We start from the raw sequence: 23,983 nt of genomic DNA on the forward strand, positions 1-23,983 counted from the left end.
AGGTACGATGAAATCTGAAGACTATCAAGGCATTCTGGAGAGAAATGTGCTGCCTACTGTCAGAAAGCTTGGTCTCAGTCGCAGGTCATGGGTCTTCCAACAGGACAACGATCCAAAACACACAGCCAAAAACACCCAAGAATGGCTATTCTAAAGTGGCCTTCTATGAGCCCAGATCTGAATCCCATTGAACATATGTGGAAGGAGCTGAAACATGCCATTTGGAGAAGACACCCATCAAACCTGGACAACTGGAGCTGTTTGCTCATGAGGAGTGGGCCAAAATACCTGTTGACAGCTGCAGAACGCTCATTGACAAATACAGAAATCGTTTAATTGCAGTGATTGCCTCAAAAGGTTGTGCAACAAAATATTAAGTTATGGGTACCATCATTTTTGTCCAGGCCTGTTTCATTAGTTTGTTTTTTAAATAATTATGTTAATCAACAATTCAAAAGTGATGGCTGATTTTGATTATTTAATTTTCAATAAATTTTTATTTATTGTTACTTTTGTGAGTTTGAAGTGATTTCAGTGAGAATTGTGGGTTTTTCCTTCTTTAACTGAGGGGTACCAACAATTTTGTCCACGTGTGTATGTTGAAAAGTAACACAAGAACAGTCTTTATCCTTTGATATTTTGTGGTGAGGCTAAGAACTTTTTGAAGTGCTCTCATATGCTAATATTTGAACTCATTCATTCAATCAATTCATACAGCACAGGTGGCAGGAACTGCAAAATGTTGCTTTGAATGTTGCACCTTACTTATCCGACCTACACTGTCTGACTTCTGTCCATTTCCTAAACTACAATCCCACTTGTGTGGCGACCATTTTTCGATTGATGATGAAGTCATGCATGCTGCAGAGTAGGATCTGAAGACTTAAGATTTGACCATCTCCTGAAAGGGCATAGTAAAGCTTGAACATTGTTGGACCAAGTGCATTGAAGTAAAATGAGTCTATGGTGAAAAATAATGCAAGAACAATCTTTCTCCTGTGATGTTTTCGTGGTGAGGCTGACAACTTTTTGAAGTCCCCTTGCAGATCAATATCTGAACTCATTCATTCACTCAGTTCATATTGCTGGCTCTGGAACACTGAGTTTCCGTTGACTCACCTTGAAAACACTTAAAGTGAGGTGAGGAACGCTGTGTAATCTGCATTTTACCTTTCGAAAGGTTATTGTGGTTTAACTATAATGAGATAAGAAAGGATCATTAGTCAGTGTATCATTTCCCGGCGCAGTATCAGATTCCAGATAGTGAGCAACCTGTCTCTTTGCTGTTTCAATGGATCTGTCAGCTTGACAGGCTCCATTTTGGTTCCCTGCTGTAGAGACTTAAATTATTCACCGGAGCGTTTTGCTTCACGCTTTCCCCCTCATCCTCTTCTGAGCATGTGCGTGTAGATGTGTGTGTCTGAGGCAAAAGAGGAGGCAGGGGAAGGGAGAGGAGGGGGTGGAACAGGTGTCTGCCGAGATCAGTGTATGGTACACACAGACGTCTCGTCTCGTCGACAGGACTGCAGGGGAGGGAAGGCGAGAGTGAGTGGTGGGAGAGAGGAGGAGGAGGAGGAGGAGAAAGAGTGTGTGACAGAGTTAGACGAGTGGAATGGATGAGACAGGGCTTTTGCCTGGGGAAAAGGACGTGCAGAGAGGAAGAGTGATGCAGGAGAGGAATGGAGTGGTGACAGAAGGTACACACCGATCAGGCATAACATTATGACCACCTGCCTAATATTGTGTTGGTCTCCTTTATGCTGCTAAAAGTCCTCTGACCCAGTGAGGCATGGACACAGGACCTCTGGGGATGTTACCAGTGAATTCTGTGGGTCCTGTGGGTTGCAGGGTGGGACCTACCTAGATCCGGCTTACCCTGGCACCTCCCACGGATGCTCAATAAGATTTGAATCTTGGGAGTGTGGGCCCAGGTGAACAGCTTAGCTGTGTCGTGTTCCCTGGGCCACATCTGAGCAGTTTTTGCGGTGTGTCGAGGTGCGTTGTCCTCCTGAGGGTAATAACTGGCATCAAGGACTGCTGTTGCCATAGGTGGGTGGTGAGTTGCTTGATCTGCATTGCGTAGGTGTATGGTACATTTCAAACATCCACATGAATGTCAGGACTCAATGTTTCCCAGCAGAAGGTTGCATTATAAAAAGGTGTTTAATGGTATTCACTTAACCTGTCAGTGGATGATTGGTGTAAATGCAGGTAGCAGAGGGCAAAGCATTCACATGAAAGAAGTTGCGCAGATAAGCGGGAAGAGAAAGGTAGCTTGGGAAAGGTTTCCAATTAACAAAAAAAATAGGCGAAAGAGGTAGTTAATTATAAGGCAGTGAGTAGATGCGAGTGATAGAGAGGTAGATACCAGAGTGCCCTCTAACTAAAGGGCAAGTTATATCTTTCATTTTTTTTGCAAGTTTATCCTCCACTTTTTTCTCCTTCACCTGCCTTTTCCTACATGCCTTTTCCTTTACCATTCCTTCAGCAAAGCATTTCAAAGCTCTTCCCGTGGCCATGAGAACAAGCTAAATGCATACATCCTTCTCAGGAATGTGAGAAATAGTTGGCTGATTGAAAAAATCTCCTTTAATGGCTGTAATGGTTGTGTCCATAACCTGTGGGAGCAGCGGGAGTTCATTCACATGTTCAAGGACACTCTGACATACAGACAGGAGGATCCAGGTACTGAAACCTGGACCAACCCTGTAATTAGTGTAAGGTAAGCTCTGTGTGCTACAAAACACAGCCAGCTCAAAGATACCTACGCATTTTGTATCTCTGAAAATAAGTAAACGTGTAAAAAAATTGATTGTAACTCAAAATTTAAGTTTATTTTCACAACCTTTAAGGTGCCTTAAAGATAGACGCTCGCTGCTGCAGTGAAATTTCTGTTGAATTCTGAGATATTATTCACAAGAAAGTCAAATTATACTTCATCATGGCTATTCTTCTGGTTTGACACCCTTTTCAACTGTAACGTCTGGGGGAAAGCGTCCTGACTGTGCATTAGTCCTTTGGAAAACTCCAGAGATTGTATAAGTTATAAATAAAACCACACAAATGAAAACGAAAGGTCATACAGCTCGTAATTAGATCTTTAAACGGACTCCATATCCCTATCTCAGAATCACAAATAGTCAAGCAGCAAACAAATTTGCAGTGTTGCCAAGATATCAAGGTAATGAAAATCTACAGCTCATTTAAAATAACTAAAATGGAAAGCACCTACAAGTAAGTAACATATGCTTTAGTTTGCTTTATTGCCAATTTTAACTCTCTTCAAAATACTCTTGAATCATATTGACCTGAATTATCCGCATACCCTCCCCTTTTTCTCATTCCTGCTCTTCCCATATATCCGATGGGCATATAAATCTACATCTACTCTCATCTTTGTCGTCACCCTCCATTTCCTCACAGCACCCAAAGATTAATTGTGCTCTTCACCGTATATCATCCAACGTAATGCTCTTTTCTGCCAAACCCCTCACAGCTTTGTTAAGCCGCGGAAACTTTCTCTGACATGTTGCTGTTTTCTGTCCAAACTGTGGCCAATTAGTTGGAGGAAATTAGGTTTCTTTATCTTTTGGGTTCGGGTCTCAGTCGTTCACGCAGCCATACCGCGTGCGATATTACCACTTGGGAATCGGTTCTCGGATTTGTTGCAGACGCGCTCGGTTTGCATATCTGTTTGAGTGTGCGTCTGTGGTTTGCTTTGATGCAGATCAGAGAGGTGTGAGGTGACTCTCTTTGTGTCTCGCTGCCAGCTGTACGCCAGCCGTCCGGATACAAAAGCTTCTGTATCCTCTGCTATTGTCCTCTTGTGAGGCTGTCATCACATGAAGATAGCACTTGATCTAAATTACTGCTGTTCAGCGATAAATATCACTCAGCAGCAACATTTTTTAGATCCGATTAAGTGCTTAAGTCAGCCATTTCCTCTCTAATGTGAGAGAATTTGCTGCTTTATTGCTGCATTATTACAACCAAAGCAGTTCCAATTGGAAGACGTTGCTTTGGGCTCTTGGAATCCCTAATGAGCATTTTTTCCACTGTTTCCTGACCTGAACTCCAAACTGGGTCATGTGCATTAATGCTATTGTCACCTACACAAAGTGTTATTGAACAAATTACATCTTTTTCAAGTCCTGTCCAGTACACCTCTGTTCTACTGTGGCTGCTGTAATGAGGCTAAGACTTTGTGTGTGCTGGGGGTCATCATCCCTTGGGCCCTGCTATTTGAAGAAAAGCTGCAGTTGCTGTGCCAGTGGCCCCGGGCCTGGCCTGGCCTGGCCTGGCCTGGCCCAGTGCTCTGTGTATGTGCATGACTCACACCTCTGTTCCCAAGCTACTGTACTAGACTATTAGACAAACACACATCCTGCACCAACTGCATGGCACTATAGTTCAGTCTGCCCTATAGCTATTAAGGCCATGGCATTAAGGCCACATGTGAATCTGCGTTGGTTCACATGATGTGCATTCTTTCTGCATGTATGCACTGTGCAGCATATGCAGGAATGTTTTAATGCATGTATCCTGCAGTGTCTTTGTGCGTGTGTTTCGGCTAAAGGGTCACTAGGTACAGAGACTCAGGGAGAAGTGGGACAGGAGTGGCAAATGTTAACAGCTTACTATGACACATAGTTCATAGTTCATGGGAACATGTTGACCTGAGGCGTCTCCTGTTCCATCCACTTTCATTTTCTCCGGCTCGCCCACTCAGGACCCCGAAGCGATTGTAAATAGTTGGTTGAATTTTTGTATGCCTCTGCTTGCTGCATGCTCGGTTTTTATTCATGTGTGAGGTCCTCAGCTGGTACCACAGTGCACAATTAAAGCATCACAGCGTTTGATATCCTCAAAGCCATTCACACCATTTCCAGGGTTTGAGGCTCCAGCTGTAGTGACCTTTATCTGTGGGGGCAAAATCATGAATCACTTTGCTGCTGATTAATCCAAGAGGTTACTTTTCCTCCAAAAACATGACTAGTTCATTTAAGTTCACTTTATTTTTGAGCTTTATGACTGTTTTTACCAGCCACAAGGACAAAAGATAATTAAAACCTTTCCCGACTACAGAATACAAAAAAAACTGTTGGTGGTTTTGCCTTTTCTAGCAGAGGATCTTTTTGAATATTGCCTGTGTGTTTTTGCTTCAGGCGGTCATGCATTGCATTACTAATGTCGCTGTTGTATGCCGTCCAAACTTTGCAGTGCACAAATCACGAATATTTGAGGATAATTTGAAAAACTCCAAGGCTTTCAAAGCAGTGGCTCTTTGGAAACTTTTACACTGATCCTAGTTAGCTTCTAGTGCAACTAAGTTAGATTCTGCTACAGCCGCTGTTTTCTAAATCTGTAGTGCTGGAGCCAAAAACCACTCCGTTATGCCGCAGTAACAGTGATACATATGTTACAATGAATAGAACCATTTTAGAGGGGACGAAAAAACATGCAAGTGCTTAAAATATTGATGTTGATGCATTTTCAGCATTGACATAATTTATCATGTCAGCTAATCACAGCAGTCTTAGCTGATTCATATTATTTTGTTTGGATCATTAGATATATTTGCAGGCTGTTGCATGTTTTAACTGTTTGCTTCAGCAAGAAAAACAAAACCTGAATAGCTAAGCAAACATTTAAAGGACCACTCCACCATTTTTGAAAACAGTGTTATTTACTGTGTTGCGCATCTGTCCTTTTAATATAAAGAAGACAGGTAGCATAGCCTAGCGTAAAGACAGGAAGCAGGGGAAACAGTTAGCCTGCCTTTGTTTGACAATAAAAAAAAAAAATGTTGAAAAGAGCATTTTGCAATTTTTCAAGGGATTATACCATTATATTTTAAGATTCTGGGTGAATCAGAACACGCGAGCTGTTCTCACCTTTTTCCAATCTTTATGCTCATCTTAGCTAATCTATCATGTGTCTTCTCATACTTTCTAGGTTGTCAGTGTAAATAAAACATAATAACTAAATTGAAATATATGGGAGTGGTGTATATCTTCTAACATACCTCATTACGAGAAGCATATTTCTCGAAAATGCTAATTTACCCTGTATTGCAATACATGTAACTTCATGGTTTCTCCTGTTGCTTTTGCAGTCTTTGCATACATTTTTAAGAACAAAACAAGATGTGCATCATGACTGAAAGCTGATAATGGGGCTGTCATTCAGCTGTAAGAGAGGAGATACAGCCAAATACTACTTGTTCAGCTTTAGGATTTAGTATGAAGGTTTTCTTCACTCATTTAGGATTGACATGTCACCTGGGACATGTTTTTGTACAGGAAATATAAGTCACAGCAATCATATAATTGCATGAAGAATCCTACATCATAGACATCTCCAGTCTGCTGGGGTGGCATGAGGCCACAGTGTGGGCGTGCTACAAACAGTCTGTTCAAAAGCCATGTTGCTGCAGAGACACTGTCATGGTGACTGCATCTCTGCTGCCTCAGAGGTTGTCACCTGTGATGACACCAGATGTTCAGGGCTTCACTGTGCATGTGCGTCTGTCAGTGTTTGTCTGTGTATGCAGTGGAGCTTTCTAACAGGCACGCCGAACGATTATGTGAGCATCTATTTGCTTTATGTAATATCAGAAGTCACGCATTTCTTCAATTTAATTTCAACTGAACCTGAAATTTTATTTATAAAGCTCCAATTCACATCATACATCATCTCAAGGCACTTTACATAGCACAAAACTGTCAAGATATTGTAGAGATTTCTTGGATTTAAAGGTGCTTTGGTAATGTTGGGAAGAAAAAACTCCGCTTTTTACAGGCAAGAACTCTGCGGCAGAGCCAGATTCAGGTAAAGCAGCAATCTGCTTCGACCTTTTGGGGTGAGGGTAAAGGTGAGAGAGAACGTCATATCAGAGAGAAAACAGACAAACAATGCGTAACAAAGACAGTTCACGTATTACTGTGTGCATGTGTTAAGGAGGAAATGTGGGTGTGTCTAGACTGGAGAGATGTTTTCCAGTTTAATGATGTGTTACCTTTCCTGTTGCTTAAAATTCCCTTCCGTGTCGCCCACGCAGCCCAAAACAATTGCTTTATGGTGTGTGTGTGTGTGTGTGTGTGTGTGTGTGTGTGTGTGCACTCAGGTCTTTTCAGGTATGCTTGCACTACATATATACAGTAATGGCCAATTTTCTCTAATGCACTGAAGGAATTGCTGCACAAAGACAGATATGGTGCAGTAAAGGTGTATAACAGATGACTGGCTGAACTGAAGGTACCAAGGGGTGAAGAATTTCCAGATTGTATGATGTACCTAATGAGCATTATATTCGCTATGGAGTATTTATTTTAACTCTGAGTGTAGTCAACAGGAGACAATGTCAACTGTGGAAGAGACTACAGGAATAACAAGGATACAGAGAGGCAAATACAGAAGTATTTTAGGGGTATGTATACGTAATAAAACATCTTGTCACTGTTTGTGTGTTTATGGTAGAGTATATTTTCTCATTTGAACTGCAGACAATGTCTGGAGAATTAGCTTATTGTCTGAAGTTGCTCTTTTACACATACAGCACACAACAGGAGCTGGTCTGTGTCAAATAGGATCTCACTACTAGGAATACTCTGTTTGGTTTAGGTAAGAGGTGGTGCCTGAGTAGAACATGCAGGAAACAGGATAATAGTATGTAGTGGTCAATTATTTTGTTTTTAAGTTGATCAGAAACAACCAAGTCCTTGAATGTCCAAGTCTATGTTGGTGGCGGGCCAAATGGACAGAAGTTCCCAAAACTCTTCCAAGCAGACATTTCTGCTGACATCTTTGTGTAAAAAGACCCTTCTTTGTGATGCTTAGGGTCTTGCATCCTTATCATTTTGTGCCACTCACATGATAGAAATGTTATCATCATTGTCATTGCTCGCAATGAATTCCCCAGACAATGATCTGTTCTGTTCCCACACTGGCTCAGCTGCATTTTAATGTCCAGTCCGACTGATTCAGACATCTGCATTCTCACGCATGACTCCTCCAGGTGATGTCGAGATAGGTTCAGCTCTTGCAGTGCATGTGTGAAATCAGCTTATGGATGTTTTTTGTTTTTTTCGGGAGCCTGTCTGCACTCTGCCCATCCTGCCACTGTTGCCATGGTGATTCCTTTATCTTCAAACCTGAGCGTGTGTTTGTGGACTTTGTAAATATGTTCATGTCTGACTTATTTACTGGTTAACAACAGCTTTTAGCTAAGCAGATTTCTTGTACGTTAAAGCCCTTAAACATGGTAAAATAGACCACATGGGACAGGAGGGTTCAGCAATTAAGTTGCATTTTGTAATCCAGCATGAGAGTAATCACGCATTTTGGCACTGAGGGTATTGTTTACGAAGGGGATAGGTGCTAAGATGTGTCTTAATTGCGCTGACATGCAAATGTGTGTGTGGACTGCTGCTAGCTGAGAGACAGGCAGCGAAGGGGGATTAGATAAATCAACAGCTCCGGCTGCAGCAGAGCTTAGGTAATAAGGCTCCAGCACTAACAGGCTAAATATAGAGACAACTGACTGACTGCCTGCCTGCCCACTAACTGTTACCTTCTAACACACATATATGCATGCACACAACTACACATTCTCTTACATCCTTCCCTTCTTTCGATCTTTGCTCTTATTCATAGATTCATGCAGGTATGCGGAGCTAAACTGAACAAATAGCGCCAACATTTATCCCTTGCTAATTGATTTCCATCCAAAATCATGTTCTCACCGAAAAATGCATCTTTTTATAGTTAGATGTCAGATTATAGGATGAATAAAACACTCTCTGCTGCTAAGACATGGCGCAAAAACAAGGACTTTGCCCAGCCTCGTTTTTGCACTATTTACATTTGGTTGCAGCTCTTTTGCCCTGCTGCTCCTTGTCAGGCATCTCCGCCCTCGCTCTGTGGTGCTGGGGTTACGTTTCAGGCTCTTAACAGTCACTGTTTTTGCAGCGGTGACCTTCCCCGGCATTCCTCGGCCCACATCATCTCTTTAAGGCAGGGCAGGTTGGGTACATTCTGCTGCCACGTGGCACACAGAGAGGAGGTTTGACATAAGGCTGTCTGGAGGGTAAAACACAGACAGGAGGGGCCGAGGAGACGACGGTGGGGGGCGAAGTCGAGCATTTTTGCGCCGTCTTCTCCACCGACATGCAAATGGGCACACACACCGACATGTGCGTGCACGGACACACGGCCGCTGGGGACGACTGCCTGGCCTGACAGAGCCATTCATCACAACCTTCAGTGAGCTTATGTCTTTGAGTCGCCTTTTAGAGCCTTGGAGTGACTGGCAGCGCTGTCCTCCCAGCAGACCTCTTTCACAGGTTCAAAGACACTTGCTCTGCACCTTAACCCTCTGAATACATCACTATATGGTGCTAGTGAACTATATTGAGACCATGTTAGGTACTGCATCAACCGTTACATATTGTTTGGGTCAAATTTGACCTGTTTTGTCATTTGACCGCAGTAAAAAAAAAAAAAACTAAACATCATTCTTTACCCTGAAGCCTAACGACTTTTCCTTAAGTGACACAAAATACACAAAAATGAAAATAAAATTTTATACTCTACCGTTCAAAAGTTTGGGGTCACCCAGGCAATTTCATGTTTTCCATGAAAACTCACACTTTTCCTCATGTGCTAACATAATTGCACAAGGGTTTTCTAATCATCAATTAGCTTTTCAATGTGATTAGCTAACACAATGTAGCATTAGAACACAGGAGTGATGGTTGCTGGACATGTTCCTCTGTACCCCTATGGAGATATTCCATTGAATATCAGCTGTTTTCAGCTGGAATAGTCATTTACTACATAAACAATGTCTAGACTGTATTTCTGATTCATTTAATGTTATTTTCATTGGAAAAAAAATCTTTTCTTTCAAAAATAAGGACATTTCTAAGTGACCCCAAACTTTTGAACAGTAGTGTAAGCAGTTTGAATAAGGTTAATAGGGTAGGCTTTTGTACAGGTGCTACAAATTTTTGTACCGTTAGGCTGTTTTGGGTCAATTTGGCTCATATCTGTTGAGATGGATTTTAGACCTACCGCTGATTCCAACCGCTCCGATGAAGAGGCTTAGTTCCACAGACATAAAGTTTCCTACCACTGCTTTGAATGCAGAGACTAGTTTATAATAAGCATTTTATTATCTTATGTTTTGTGCTCTAAGTGGTAAATCTTCAGTTGATATTGATAATCAGGATCTGTTATGATATAGCAGTGAGGAGAGTGTTGCAGTGATTAAACATGGTTGTACTATGAAGTCCAACAGTTCTGTAATGTTCATGCCACTTTCAAGTGGCATGGTCAAAACTGACCTGGACTATATCATGAAGGCATAAGATATGAACAGTATGTAAGGCTTAAGAGTGAAACACTGTATTTGACTCTGTTTCTGTCTCTCCTGTAAGGTCCTCCAAGGCTCACCCAGGACCAGTTGTCCACATAAGTGATAACCCCATGGATGAGGGAAAGGTAAAGAACTGCGTCTTTCACATAACACACACACACACACGCAAGGATGCAAATGCAACCACATTTTAGACTACATCTGCAGAACGACACTACTTCACTTAGTCCCGTATGGAGATAACCTGGACTGTTTTTGACCACTCCTAGACCTATGGAGCTTTGTAGCACACATCCAAAAACAGATGCACTCAGACATTCAGTCATGAACATGAAACACATTCCCGCTCCACTGATCATCAGTCAGCAGTGGGATCAAACCAAGAAATAGCAGAGGTAGTCAAGAGTAAGACTGCAAGCAAGCATGAATGTAAGCAGTGCACTATTTAACCATCTGAACCCCAAAACCTGCTAATGGGTTTGAAAGATATATTTGCTTTCTTTTAAAAAAATAAAAATGGCAAAATAACATCATTTATCAGAGGCAGAAACCTTAAAAAAACAGAAAGAATGAACAGATTTTCACTCTTGCGGCAGTCCTTAAACCAGTTTGTCAGAAAACTTAATCACATCTCAGTTAAAATTTCCAATATTTAATCCGAATCACTTTACTCTACATGCTCTTTGGAATTTTTTCAGAATTTTTGCAGATGTTTGCATGACCCAGGTTCCATAAAAATCAGAAAATTTTGTCTTGACACAACTGTGAAGCTATTAGCGACTCAGCCATGATCAGCAGTCACATGACAACATTTTAGGGACTTTTTGGCTGAACTGCAGGCAGTGTATGTACTTTTGAAGACACTGCAATATTTATATTACTACACCAAGCTCTTTATCACTGATAATATCATAGAAGAGGTGATGCAAAAACTTGGAGGGTTGGAGAGCAGCCACAGCTGGAGGAAAAGAGTGGAAAAATGTCTACAAAATAGATGTTAACATTCTTCTATTGCTATTCTGTGGAATGTTCTTCTTTATAAATTATCAAAATGTTCAAAATATGTTTAAAAGTGATAAGTAAACTTATTTCAAACATGAAACCATTCTTGTGTGTACAAAAATATGATATAAACAATAATACAAATGATTATTCATAACCAGAATGTCAAAAACGGCATAAAAACACATTGGTTCTTGTACAGGTCATTTTTCACCCACTTATAGAAGAGTGCGGGGTCTAATCACTTGTGCATCTAAGGGTAAGGTGATGCCACTGATAAAGAAGATAAAAATTCTTAGATATAATCCACTTGATGTAACTTTTGTATACACCATAGTGTGTGTCTATGTCTACACTGTGCAGCTTCACTTTCCCATGAAAGGCGCATACTGTAAAGATTGTGTTGTTTATTCCCATTGCATACAGAATGTGACACATATTTGAATTTGAAAGTACTGAGACTGACTCTGAAAGGGCTTTTTTCTATAAATAAGTTGTCAGAATAATAATTTAAGTTCTTTATCTGCAACCCTTCTTGCGTTTTCTGTTGTCATCGCATGTGAACCAGGTGGGCAGGTTTCTCCCTGAGCCACTGTAGTCCGCTTACGCCCTGACTTCCTTTCATGCAGTGCGTCAATGTCAAATGTATTACTTCTTTTTCTGCCCATCATGAGGTCTATTCTATCCCCTGTCTGTCATCTCTCCTACCTATCTCATTGACTGCCTGTCGCTCTCCCTCTCCAGCTTATAATTGGATTTGAGTCTGGGATCGTGGTCCTGTGGGATCTGAAATCAAAGAAGGCAGACTATCGCTACACTTATGATGAGGTAGGCAAATCTCCCCGATTTTCTTTTCTTCTCTAACAGCTTGCAGCCATTCCTCTGACTTGTGATCTACAGAGTCTGTTTTTTTGTTCTGAAACTTAGAAATAAATCACATATTCATGAACTGAAGTGTATACATTCGTGCACGTGTGTTAGTGTGTGTCAAAGCTTGAGTTTGAGATATGTTACGACAGATGGCAAGGACTGTGAGTGAAGCATGTGTGCGTAGATCACGTACACACATACTGTACATGCACGCACCTTCCTGAAAGCGAGCTTCTTTGCTCTTTTTGTTTAAAACGTGATGACAGTACTAAAAGAGGGTGCTGACAGGAAAGGAATAAGTCTTTTTACTCCCTGCTTCACAAGTTTGTCTTCATAAGAAATAGCAGCTCTAATTGGTGGGTTTTTTTTCCATGTAGAGGAAGCCAAAGTTTGCTTTAGCAGTGAAGAGTGTTCCAGCCAATTTTAACTGGACTCACCAATTGGATTTTTGCTGTCCAACCTCTTGTAACTGGACAGCAAAACATGTTTTTTTCCCTCTTCAGAAAGTCTGAAAATAAGCTGCTGTGAAGAATTTTTTTCGTGCTCCAGAATTAATTTAGCTTCACCGAACGCCATCCTGATTGTACCAGGTGATGATTAAGAATCTAAATGACTAAAATGCTTCAAACTTTTCGCACCATGCTTGAGTCACTTTTGCAAAATGAGCTCCACAGCATCGTCTCTCTGGGTAGCGACGCAGTTACAGCTTAAGAAGAGATGTTCTCCCCATCAGCTGTGTCACTTACAAAGAAGAACAGTTTGTGAAATGCATCTTTTAACAATGCTATGATTTATACAGTAGAGCGCCACGTGTTCATGTCTCCAGAGTGAGTGTGCAAAGTTTCCTATCTAGACCCAGCATGCATCCTCAGCATTGTCTTGATAATTCAGCAGTATTGTAGTATACAGACGAAATCAAGATTTCTTCTCATGATGCACAACTTGCATCTTTTTCAGCTAGCATTTGCATCTGCTGCATCACTTCCCCAACTTTCTTTTATCTGTTTCTCACATGGATGCCATTTTTCAATTGTTTTATTGCTAATATAAATGTCACATTCTGCATATGAGCCCATTAATAACTAATGTATGTGTTTCTGCTCAATCTGATTACAGTCTGACCTCCCACAGTACGCGATTAGAGCCCTAGTGGGAAATTGAATATGTCTGTGAATGGGAGCTCTCATTAATAAACTTGTCATTGAGGCTTAAGCCAACTGAATTGATGCTGACACACACATACACACAGTCAGCATGTACATGGTCATACAGCGGCGTCGGTGGTACTTAGACATAGAGCTAAACTGCCTGTTTAAGATAATGAGATTATCGTAACCCTCATGCTGGGACTCACCTTGTCGGCAGTGCTGTGGTGCTGTAAGCGCTCTGAGATACCCAGAGTCTCAGACATAAAAATGATAGTGGATTTTGTATGTTCAGTATGTAGGGAGCGCTTGCTCGCTCGTTCTCTCTCTGCCTTCGCTCTCAGATAAGCTAATATCCTCCCACTGCTCCTGGGCATTACAGTCTGTGGTACTGAATCTCCCACAGGAGCTCATCTCCTCGCTCCAAGCCCTCACAGATACACCTCTCCAGAGACGAGGAGGAGATTGGATTGGGGGAATGGAGGCTCTCCTCATTTAGCTGACTGTGATTTGCACTGACGGACTCCAAGAAAAGGGTCTGCAGCACGCAACCGTTCTTTGGTGGGGTAATTCCCCCCGCTAATAAATCCAAATGGTTTTCAAAGTCAGATACCTTTAAAGTTTAATTTGGCCCCAGACCTTCTTTTAAGGGCACTGCAGTGGTGCATCGATGGTGACTTGTGGTTATGACTGCGCTGTGACTTTTCTGATATTACTGTTGTGGACAGCCCTGTAGCCGACACTAATTAAATTGACTAAAGAGCGAGTGCCGCGGGATATAAACATACCGGGGCTTTATGATGGAAGGCGTAGGTGATGTGGACACAATTAATATGTTCTTGATATTCACTCATAAATTCAGCAATAAAAATCACATCATGGAAACTTTGCTTCATAACAATGGCTAAACAATTAGTCGGTATAATCAATGACGTCAGTACTAATAAGAAAAGCATTCAGATAGCGCAGTACTCCACCAAGGCTGCTCAGTTGTTGTATCATTTCCGATGGTTGAAATCTTGAAAAAACTTTGTGGCAGAAATCACAGCAATATAGAATGTGGCCATTTAATTCAGATGTACCCACAAACAAAACGACTTTGCTCTGAACACAAGCATGTGTTATGCATATGTACATCATGTATAAGTATGTATATGTATATCCATATGTATAAGAGCGTAATACACAATGTGGTGAATGACGTCAGTGTTTTCAGTGAAAACTTTGGCTACTTGTTCAAATGGCGAGTGTTGTATTTGAGAAAAATTCCACTCTGGTCGCCGCATTGAAAAGTTTCTGCTTTAGGTCATCTTAAACGGCATTCATATGTAAATGGAAGGCTGAAATGCATCAATACATATACGTTTCATCCTAAATCCTTTGTCATTTCTGTTGTCTGACAATGAAATGAGTATGAAAAAGTGACTCAAACAGAGGTTCTCAAGATAAACCGTTGTCATTGCCAAGCTGCTGCTCTGTACCACTGCAGATGACAACTATGCTGTGATTTCAGTTATATTTTCTTAGACATTAAAGCTGCTTCCAAAGTCAGAGAGCGTTTGCACAATTAGTAGAAAAGGAATTGCTTCAGCAGGTCCTTGCTTGCGAAATAACCACAACGTTCATGTTGTGCTTTGCTTAATATGTTTATGACTGAAAAAGATGCTTTTTCTCCAGGTCAGCTTGACCTGATGGCAGGAACAGAGGAGAAGGAGGGAGCCTTTGTTTGTCTCTTTTGTTTCTGGAAATTACAGCTTGTTTGTGTCCTCCTCAAAGATTCAGTTGAAGTTGTAAGTCTTTAAGAAGATTTTTTTTCCTGGAATACAACTTGTGTAGCTGATACACTTATCGCATTTTCTAATTTTAGCGTTAGCGCTTTGTTGAGCAATGCTAGCGTGCATTTTCTTCATATTGTGCAGGGCTACAATATCAGTTTGACACCACTACTTTGTAATTTTTTTTTAAGCATGAGCCCTTGTAGGTCAAACAGAGATTTTTGAACTTGCTTTCATACACAAAAATATAACAATTACTATTTTGTTAGTAGACATTCATCATGTATGATTACGTCAATTAAAATAATGCACTCCACTCACTTTTTAGAGGTTTGATTTGTCTTGTCGTCTCTGTAAGTGCCACTTCTGTTTTTAACTGAAAAAGGCTCTTTTATGCGATTCATGTGGATGTGAAGATGAATTTCTGGCCATTTCTGATTTTTTATAGGCAGTGTGAATGCTGTTCTAAAGAAATGCCAAACGTTATGATTACAGTAGATCAAGTGGTGCGGAGAGCAGTGTGCAGGATTATTGGCTTCATCTTAGTTCACACTTTTTTGCACTGACAGTCAGCTGTCATTAACAATTTAATGTGCAAGAAAATTATAGAAGATAAACATCCATGCTCATCTGATTTCAACAGTGTAAAAGTAGTGAAGTGTTAAAGGCTTGATGCTTGTATGGTTGCTGTGGAGTCTATCTGATGTGAGGATATAGATGTAATCTACTTCATGCCATTAAGCATATTTTAAACATTTATTATAAACCGCCGACAATGCATGGATTAGTAGGCAGAAATATCATTGTCTATAGTCTTTCACCGGTGTCGTAAATGTATGCACAACATCCCCGTATAGCTTCTTTAAACAGTACTGTAGGGTGAAATAAGTTTTTACAGCTATCAAATCCTTTGCGGGTTATATTCTTCCTGCTGTGCACTTTAATTCAAACCCTATTTGCCTAGAAGCTCGCTGCCAAGTATCAAAGTTGTCGACTGAAAGGAACAAGGAAGCTTTTCCTCTTCTTCTTTTCAACAGCCAGCTAGACCCATGCGATGATGGATTCAGACCCGTGGAGGGGGAAAAAAGCATCTCTTAATGCGTATTTTAGTTTTGATGGAAAATTCTGAACGTTTAAGCAAAAAAAGGCAATCTTTGGTCTTGGATTTCAAAGGACGCAGATAATTGTGAGTACTGCCAGCTGCTGTTTTCTTGACACATTGGTAACGATTCTTACAAACTTTCTCACACAACAAGCGGAGGGAAATAATGGAATTGTTTTGACTCAAATGAAGGCAGCTTTTCTTAGCTGACAAATTGCAGAAATGTCAGCGGATCAGCTGAACGTAACCTGGCTCCCACGTAACAACAAAGTTTCCGGCAGAGTTCAGACAAACAGCACAGGCATTAAAACTTTGGTTTTTACAAGCTCTCAAAGAGCTGAGAGAGCACGCCTTCCAGTCCGCGTCTTTCACTGGATTGTCTATTATTAGCAGTGGATCAGCACTATGGGTTTCCAGTCGGTGCTAGCCAGAGAGCATTCGTCACTCTGACCCTGCTTCGCTCTGATCCGTCTGACTCAACACCTTGGTCTGAGCCCGACCCTGATGAATGGTTAATATTGCAGCCAAATCTGAGTTTCTCCTTCCCTCATACTTCTACGTTTGTCTTCTGGTGACTTTTGCTCTCTTGCTGAACTCATGGATGAGATTTTTATTTTTATTTGGCATACCATTAATAGGCCGATTGTTCAAATGCACTAATTTATTCCAATCTGCTTATACAAACAGTCCATCCTTGCCATTTCCTCAAAACTCTTTTTTTATCTGTCTTTTGTTTGCTGTTGTCACTTTTCCGGTTCTTGCGTCATTATTCTGACCTTTTCTGTCAATATAGTTTTCTCTTTCTTTGGTTCCAATCATGGAAATCACTCATTATCTGTAGTGTGACTGCAATAACAAAGATGTGCTTGTGCACACAGAGTATAAGCCCACACCAAGTCTGTTGACATTTGCATCGATGCACAAAATACTGAGGCATTAAATGTTTCCCCACAATTAATTAGCAGTTATTACTTAATTTCTAAGAAATGCAATGATTGCCTGCATTGGTTATGGAGGAGTTTGCATTTTTCCCACTGGAAGTATTAATGAAAACAACCTGGCAGTGTTTTCAGTGCTGAGGTGAGTCTTAGTTCTTAGATGTGTGAGATTCTCCTCAACAATACATTGAATAGCAGAAAAATGAGAGTACCACAATTTTCATGTGGAATTATTTCTGAAGGAACAGCCTAATCTCATAAGAAATAGCTATGTCAGGACACAGCATAAAATGTTGGTTGGTTGATTGGTTGGTTGGTTGGTTGGTTGGTTGGTTGGTTGGTTGGTTGGTTGGTTGGTTGGTTGGTTGGTTGGTTGGTTGGTTGGCTGGCTGGCTGGCTGGTTGGCTGTGTGGTTGGTTGGTTGGTTGATTGGTTGGGTGGTTGGTTGGCTGGTTGGTTGGCTGGTTGGTTGGTTGGTTGGTTGCAAAAAATGTGTGATGTTTATGTTTCTTAATAGCTGTTTATGGGTGTGGACCATATAGACAAAGTAGAGTTTCATTCTTTTTAACCCAGATCTTTTCCTAAAAATCACCAAGCTGTTTTGGTGCCTGAACTCAGTAGTAGTTTTAATGCAAAAACAAAACCAAATAGTGGCTGAAAATTGAAGCAAATTAAAAATATAGACAGTTTCCGTGTGTATTTTACCTCAAAATGTGATCTTTTCCTTAACATTACCTCGTAGTAGTTTTGGCACCTTTCACTAAACAGTGGTCCCACATGGGACTCCTACCCCAGTTTCCTGGATGAAAGTCCTTTGTTTTATGTTTGCTTTATCCCTGTAGCCTACTTATGCAGACTTTGTTGCTCTTTTATGTGTGAAGTGACAGAAACTGCCGAGTCACATGAAATGGGTGCAGGCCAACAGAGACAAGAGGCATATCACAAGTTTACATACTTCTGTGAAACTACTACTCTTAACGCTATGGACCAACATAGCTATTGCAAATTATTTACAAACTCCATCTAACATGAGTGCAGCTTCATTCAGAAGTGTTTTCTTTCCCCCTAAGACCCGTTGAGACAGATAACTTTTCATAACTGATGGATCATTTGGCAAGTCTCACCTTATATCCATTAGCAGATAGAGAATTATCTTCATATGATGGTCAGCCTCTGTGTGGTTCTGTCCATTAGGGTGAACTGGATGTTACTTGTAATACTAATGTTATCATAAAACTTAATGTTAAAGAAAATGTGATTCCCATGTGCTGCTCTTGAAAGCCATTTGTTGCTAATGTTAATTTCTAACCAAAGGATGTTAACAAGGCTATTATGAGATAATATGTTTAACACATTAGTCTCTTTGTAGATCCATTGATTTGGTCATGAGTGACATAAGAAATATTACTTTAGGAATCGGATGGATGCCAAACCAATGAACTGTTGATGTTATTTTTATTTTTTCACATCATCGTGACTGTACTTTTATTGGCCTATTATTGATCCATTTAAAGCCCTACTTCAAGTCTGATGCAGCCTCCTCTCGCTGCCTGTTGTCAATCTGTAGTCTCAGAAATGTCTCTCCAACAGAAACTGAAAACACTGAACAAGAAACACAAACCAGGAAATTAGCTTCTCTCACAGTGGCTAAGGCTACTTTGACGGATAGCGGCTAAGTTAGAAAGCAGCTTTAGATTACCTTGAAAGTGGAAAGTGATAATTAATAATGCTTTACGATCTGGACCTTAGTGGGCAGTAAGTGATAGAACAGTGAAAGATTCAGAAAATCGAGAACACCACCAGAGGGAACTGCAGGAGACAAACAGTTGATTCCATATAAACATATTTACATATTCAGTTATAGTCACTCTTATTAATGAAGAATCCTAGTTATGAATGAGAGGTTGTCTTGTTTTGCATGCTGTCAAAATCTTACATTTAATGTACATCAGTTACAAATATCAGTTATCTGCAGTTATCTCTGTCAATGGTATCAGCCCTTAGAAACACATATCGGTCGATCCCTACCAAAATGACTGTATTTTTTGTGTTAAACCACCTCCAGATATGCTCGATCTATCATTCACAATAATCTGTCAACACAACAGCTGCGAGCTCGGTGCCAGAGGTTTGACTTCATCTTATTCCTTGACCAGAATGTTGAGGGCCTAGTCTTGCTTATTTCTGGTGCTTAAACCTGCTATTTTATGTAACAGATCAGAACTTAACATGGAGCATTGCAAAGGAAGGGATGTTTTTGCATATTACCCAACACTGACCTTTAAAGGCAGTAGAGTTACCTCTCACATTATGTGAGATGGATTTGACTGTTTCAGGCCTTTCTTCACATTTCTGCATAGACTGATCCAGAAGGAAAACTGCACAGAATTGAAAAGACGAAGAAACACACACAAAAAAGCGGTTCTATTCAGCAGGAATGTGCTCACACTGACCTCTCCAACATGACAAATCAATCATTCCATGTAGGCTGCTTTGCTTCATTTTACTTCATTCTCATATTGCATTAGTTATATAATATATTCAATTGCCTGTCAAATTACAGCTATTATGTGACTCAGGCACATCTGAATTTTGTCAGAATGATGTCTGAATATTACAGTAATGTTCAGGTGCCATTGAATGTATTTTGGGATTTTGCAGAAACGTTAGTAGAGCCATTGATGTTTGTTGTGCACTGCATTTGCATGTCCATTTGCATATATAACAGTGAGGAAGTGAGATCCAATTGCAAGTGGTCATCCAAGATGCACGTGGAGATAAATTCTAATATGTAAATAAGGTGTGAACTTAGATATTGTGACAGCTTGTGATCACCCAGGACTCATGTTAATGGCTGTTGTCAACAGGAATTAGGATTTGAAAGCCCTTCTAACAGCTCTGTGAGGCTATACTTTGAGTAACTTTGACATACTAACCTACTCAATTTTAACATGCTGATGTTGAACAGATGTAATGATTACTATAAATAAGTAAATTACCAAATAATTTAGCATATTAGCAAGCTAAATTAGCAAATTAGCAGTCATAAAATAGCACAACAGTTAATGGGAATGTCATTAGTTATGCAACAGGTTTTTTTATGCAACAGAATGTCCCTTCGTGGATGAATAAAGTGATTCTATTCTATTCTATTCTGATAGGATTGTTCCTTACATTTGTGAGGTATAAAACCCTAGAAATTTGAATTTGTAAGATAGACATTCTCTTCATTACCTTGACAGAAATTTAAGAAGTATCACACCAGCCCAGCCATGATTCTGACCAAACATGTGAGACTACCCTAGCTTGTACAATGGCAAGCCACACCATGCAAACTGACAGGATTGTTATGTGTGAGACATTGGAAGTCAGAATTTGTTTTTTATCATTTCACCTTCTCCTTCTGGAATTTCAAGTAGTAATCTTTGGAGGATGCGGGCATCAATCCCGCTACCTCTCACATGCTAAGCGAGCGCTCTACCATTTGAGCTAACCCCCCTGGTTGATTGTTGTCAGTACACTAAAGTGGAAATGCTGGTGTTCAGTACTAACTTCACTTATATGTCATCTAGTATGTCAAAAACATCATATGAACATGTGAATAAGGTTAAAAAAACTTGATTTTTACATGATGATAGCATTAAGTTTTCCATGCAGCTTCATCAATCACCAAGGCTGATGGTTACAAATAGCAGCAAATGGAATTTGTAAATGCTAGATGAAAGTTGGAGGATCACCAGAATACATCACAATTTAGACTGAAGTTGCATTGCCTGTCTAACGATCCAGTCCTTTCAGTAACTTTCTGGTCATTGATTAAACCCTTAAACTGGTCTCCATATATCAAAATTAAATTCATGTCCATGTGAACGATCCATTCCTACCTTAACATGGGCCTAAATGTGACTTTTCACCGTTACTTCTTTGAGATTATATAGATCTGTGAAGTCATTGCCATCTCCAGCTCTCCCATGATTCTGACCAAACACTGTGAGACTACCCTAGCCTGTACAATGGCAAGCCACACCATGCAAACTGACAGGATTGGTTGCTTATATTTGGAAGTCTGAATCTGTGTTTTAAGACTTAAGAGATAGATCATTTAGTCCTCTCCTTGGGGAATTTCAACAAAGACTGGTCTTTGGAGGATGCAGGTATCGATCCCGCTACCTCTCGCTTGCGCCTGCTGCACTCTGCTGTTAGAGCAAAGTAAGCCCAAAGTAAGCCCAAAGTAAGCCCGAGCCAACCAATCAGCGCAGGACCTCAGAGCAAAGTAAGCCCAAAGTAAGCCCAAAACAGCCAACCAGCGCACGACCTCATGTTCCGTTGGGCCAATCACGTCCAGAGCCTGTGGGCTTACTTTTGACCAATCACGTTCCATCTTCCGGATCCTTTTTAAGCTCTCGGAGGAAAATGATAAACGGTCATCCACAGCTGTCAGGGCTATCTTTTAGCAAGCGGTAAGTGTAAACATATTCCATTTTTCAGCAGCTAAATGTGTCTTAGACAGTAACTGTATCCTGTTGTTGTTAGCGTGACATGTTTATTGCGAAAAACAGCACTTTGGTAATGCCTAGTGTGATGTTGATGCTAAAATATTGGGTACACAACAAAGAGAGCACATAATACCGACTTTTCTGTGATGTACATCTCTCTTTCACTAGTTGGTTCAGAGTATATAGCGCTCGGGGAGTAGCTAACGTAAATTTAGAATGATCTCGTCATAATAAGGCTTTAAATAAATGCCCACCTCAAACCTCTTATTCACTGTGTGCACCCCAGTATAATTATGGGATCACCTGTCATAAAATGACTATTTAGGGTCCGAGCACCGAGGGTGCGAAGGACAGGCGGTGCCAGGGCACCGACTGTCCAAGGCACCAGCGGTGCCAAGGACCCTATTGAAACCCTAGGGTTTATTATTATTATTATTATTATTTTTTTTTTTTTTTCTCCCGTAAAGTAAATTGGCTTTTTGGCGGCCTTATCATACTCCAAAACGCGTGAAATTTGGCATGCACATCAGGACTGGCGAAAAATTTGATATTTTATGGGAGTTGCGCATGTGCGTGGCAAAATGGCTCTATAGCGCCACCTGCAAACTTGAAAAAGTAGTCATTAGGCCAACTGCCACAATGTTTCATGTACAGCTACAATATTTGGTGGGCATATGCAGAACATCTGGACACACCAAAAAGTCAATTACAGCCACGCCCTAAACCCAACAGGCAGTCGGCCATCTTCAATTTGCTGTAAATTTTTCAAACTTAATCGCTCCTCAGGAAATGACTTGCCTTTTTGGCGGCCTTATCATGAACCAAAACGCGTGAAATTTGGCGTGCACATCAGGACTGGCGAAAAATTTGATATTTTATGGGAGTTGCGCATATGTGTGAAAAAATGGCTCTATAGCGCCACCTGCAAAATTGAAACAGTGGTCATTAGGCCAACTTCCACAATGTTTTATTTACAGCTACAATATTTGGTGGGCATATGCACCACATCAGGACACACCAAAAAGTCAATCACAGCCACACCCTAAACCCAACAGGAAGTCGGCCATCTTGAATTTGCTGTACATTTGTCAAAATTTATAGCTCCTAGTGGATAAGTCTGAGAGAACTGAAATTTGGCCAGTACATGCACCAGACCTTTCTGATGAAAAGTTATCAAAAACTCAACCAGAAGCCAAAAGGTGTGGCCATGGCGGAGCCTCAAACAACTGATCCTTCGCCATGAAACAGGAAGTGGTGTCTAATTCTTCTCAACATGCTCCAATCTGCCTGAAACTTTACATGTATGATGACAGTCCTGTCCTGATGTCATCCACATAGGGATATTCATTGACAGTCATAGCGCCACCTTGTGGTTTCAGGAAATAGACATCTTTTACACTTTCACGCCCTATTGTTACCCGGTTGATCATATTCACTTCAAATGCAGTGACAACAGCCTAAACACATTGATGATGCATCCCAGTGAAAATGGTGACTTGTCATCAAAGGGCGTGTCTGTGGCGGCCAAACCAATTTCGATGTTTCGCCATGAAAATTTAACGATTCATATCTCAGCTGAACAACATCCTATCTGCCTCAGACTTCACATGCTGGATACCAGGTCCAGTCTGAACACATCCACACTCATAAATTTTGAAAAAGTCATAGCGCCACCTGTTGGTAATAGTAAGTTTAAGGCCTTATATTTTCAGGTACAATGGCCCCAAACTTGGTGATATCATGCTGGAAATTGGTCAGTCGAGTCTTCACCTCTTGACAATCACACACTGTGAAGGGTGTGACATTTCATGTAACGCTGTTGCCGTAGCAACCAAATATCGCCATGAAAAACAAAGCCCTTTCTGACAGGTTAGGAATACTCCAATGCTCACAAAAATTACCACACACATCACCATTGACCCAAGGAACAACACTGTATGCATCTCGGCACTGCACATGCTATAGCGCCCCCTACAGTATTTTTAACAAACAGCCCCCCCAGCACGTTTCACCTACATCCATGAAATTTGGGAGGCTTATAGAGCACATCAGGACGCACAAAAAAGCCTCTTGGAGCCATGTCCTAAACCCAACAGGAAGTCGGCCATCTTGGATTAATTGTGAGATTTTTGATGATTTTTCTCATTTTTGAGAGTTAATACCTCCTAGGGGATAATTCCAGGAGACCTGAAATTTTGTCAGTCCACACAGCAGGACTTGGTTTGGAAAAGTTATCAAAAGTTTAACCAGAAGCCAAATGGCGTGGCCATGGCGACC

General features: G+C 40.8%; 1 protein-coding gene across 3 annotated transcripts in view; it reads left to right on the top strand.

Moving 5' to 3' along the window:
* The window catches only part of stxbp5a (syntaxin binding protein 5a (tomosyn)), a 129,094-nt gene that overhangs the window by 66,471 nt on the left and 38,640 nt on the right, over positions 1-23,983 (top strand). For all 3 annotated transcript variants that reach the window (XM_051960867.1, XM_022211998.2, XM_051960868.1), the window contains 2 exons: positions 10,440-10,503; positions 12,125-12,208. In XM_051960867.1, coding sequence (XP_051816827.1) covers positions 10,440-10,503; positions 12,125-12,208 — 148 coding nt within the window. The remainder of the gene's footprint in view (positions 1-10,439; positions 10,504-12,124; positions 12,209-23,983) is intronic.

Source organism: Acanthochromis polyacanthus, chromosome 16 (assembly GCF_021347895.1).
Source record: "Acanthochromis polyacanthus isolate Apoly-LR-REF ecotype Palm Island chromosome 16, KAUST_Apoly_ChrSc, whole genome shotgun sequence".
Taxonomy (NCBI): Eukaryota; Metazoa; Chordata; class Actinopteri; family Pomacentridae; genus Acanthochromis; species Acanthochromis polyacanthus.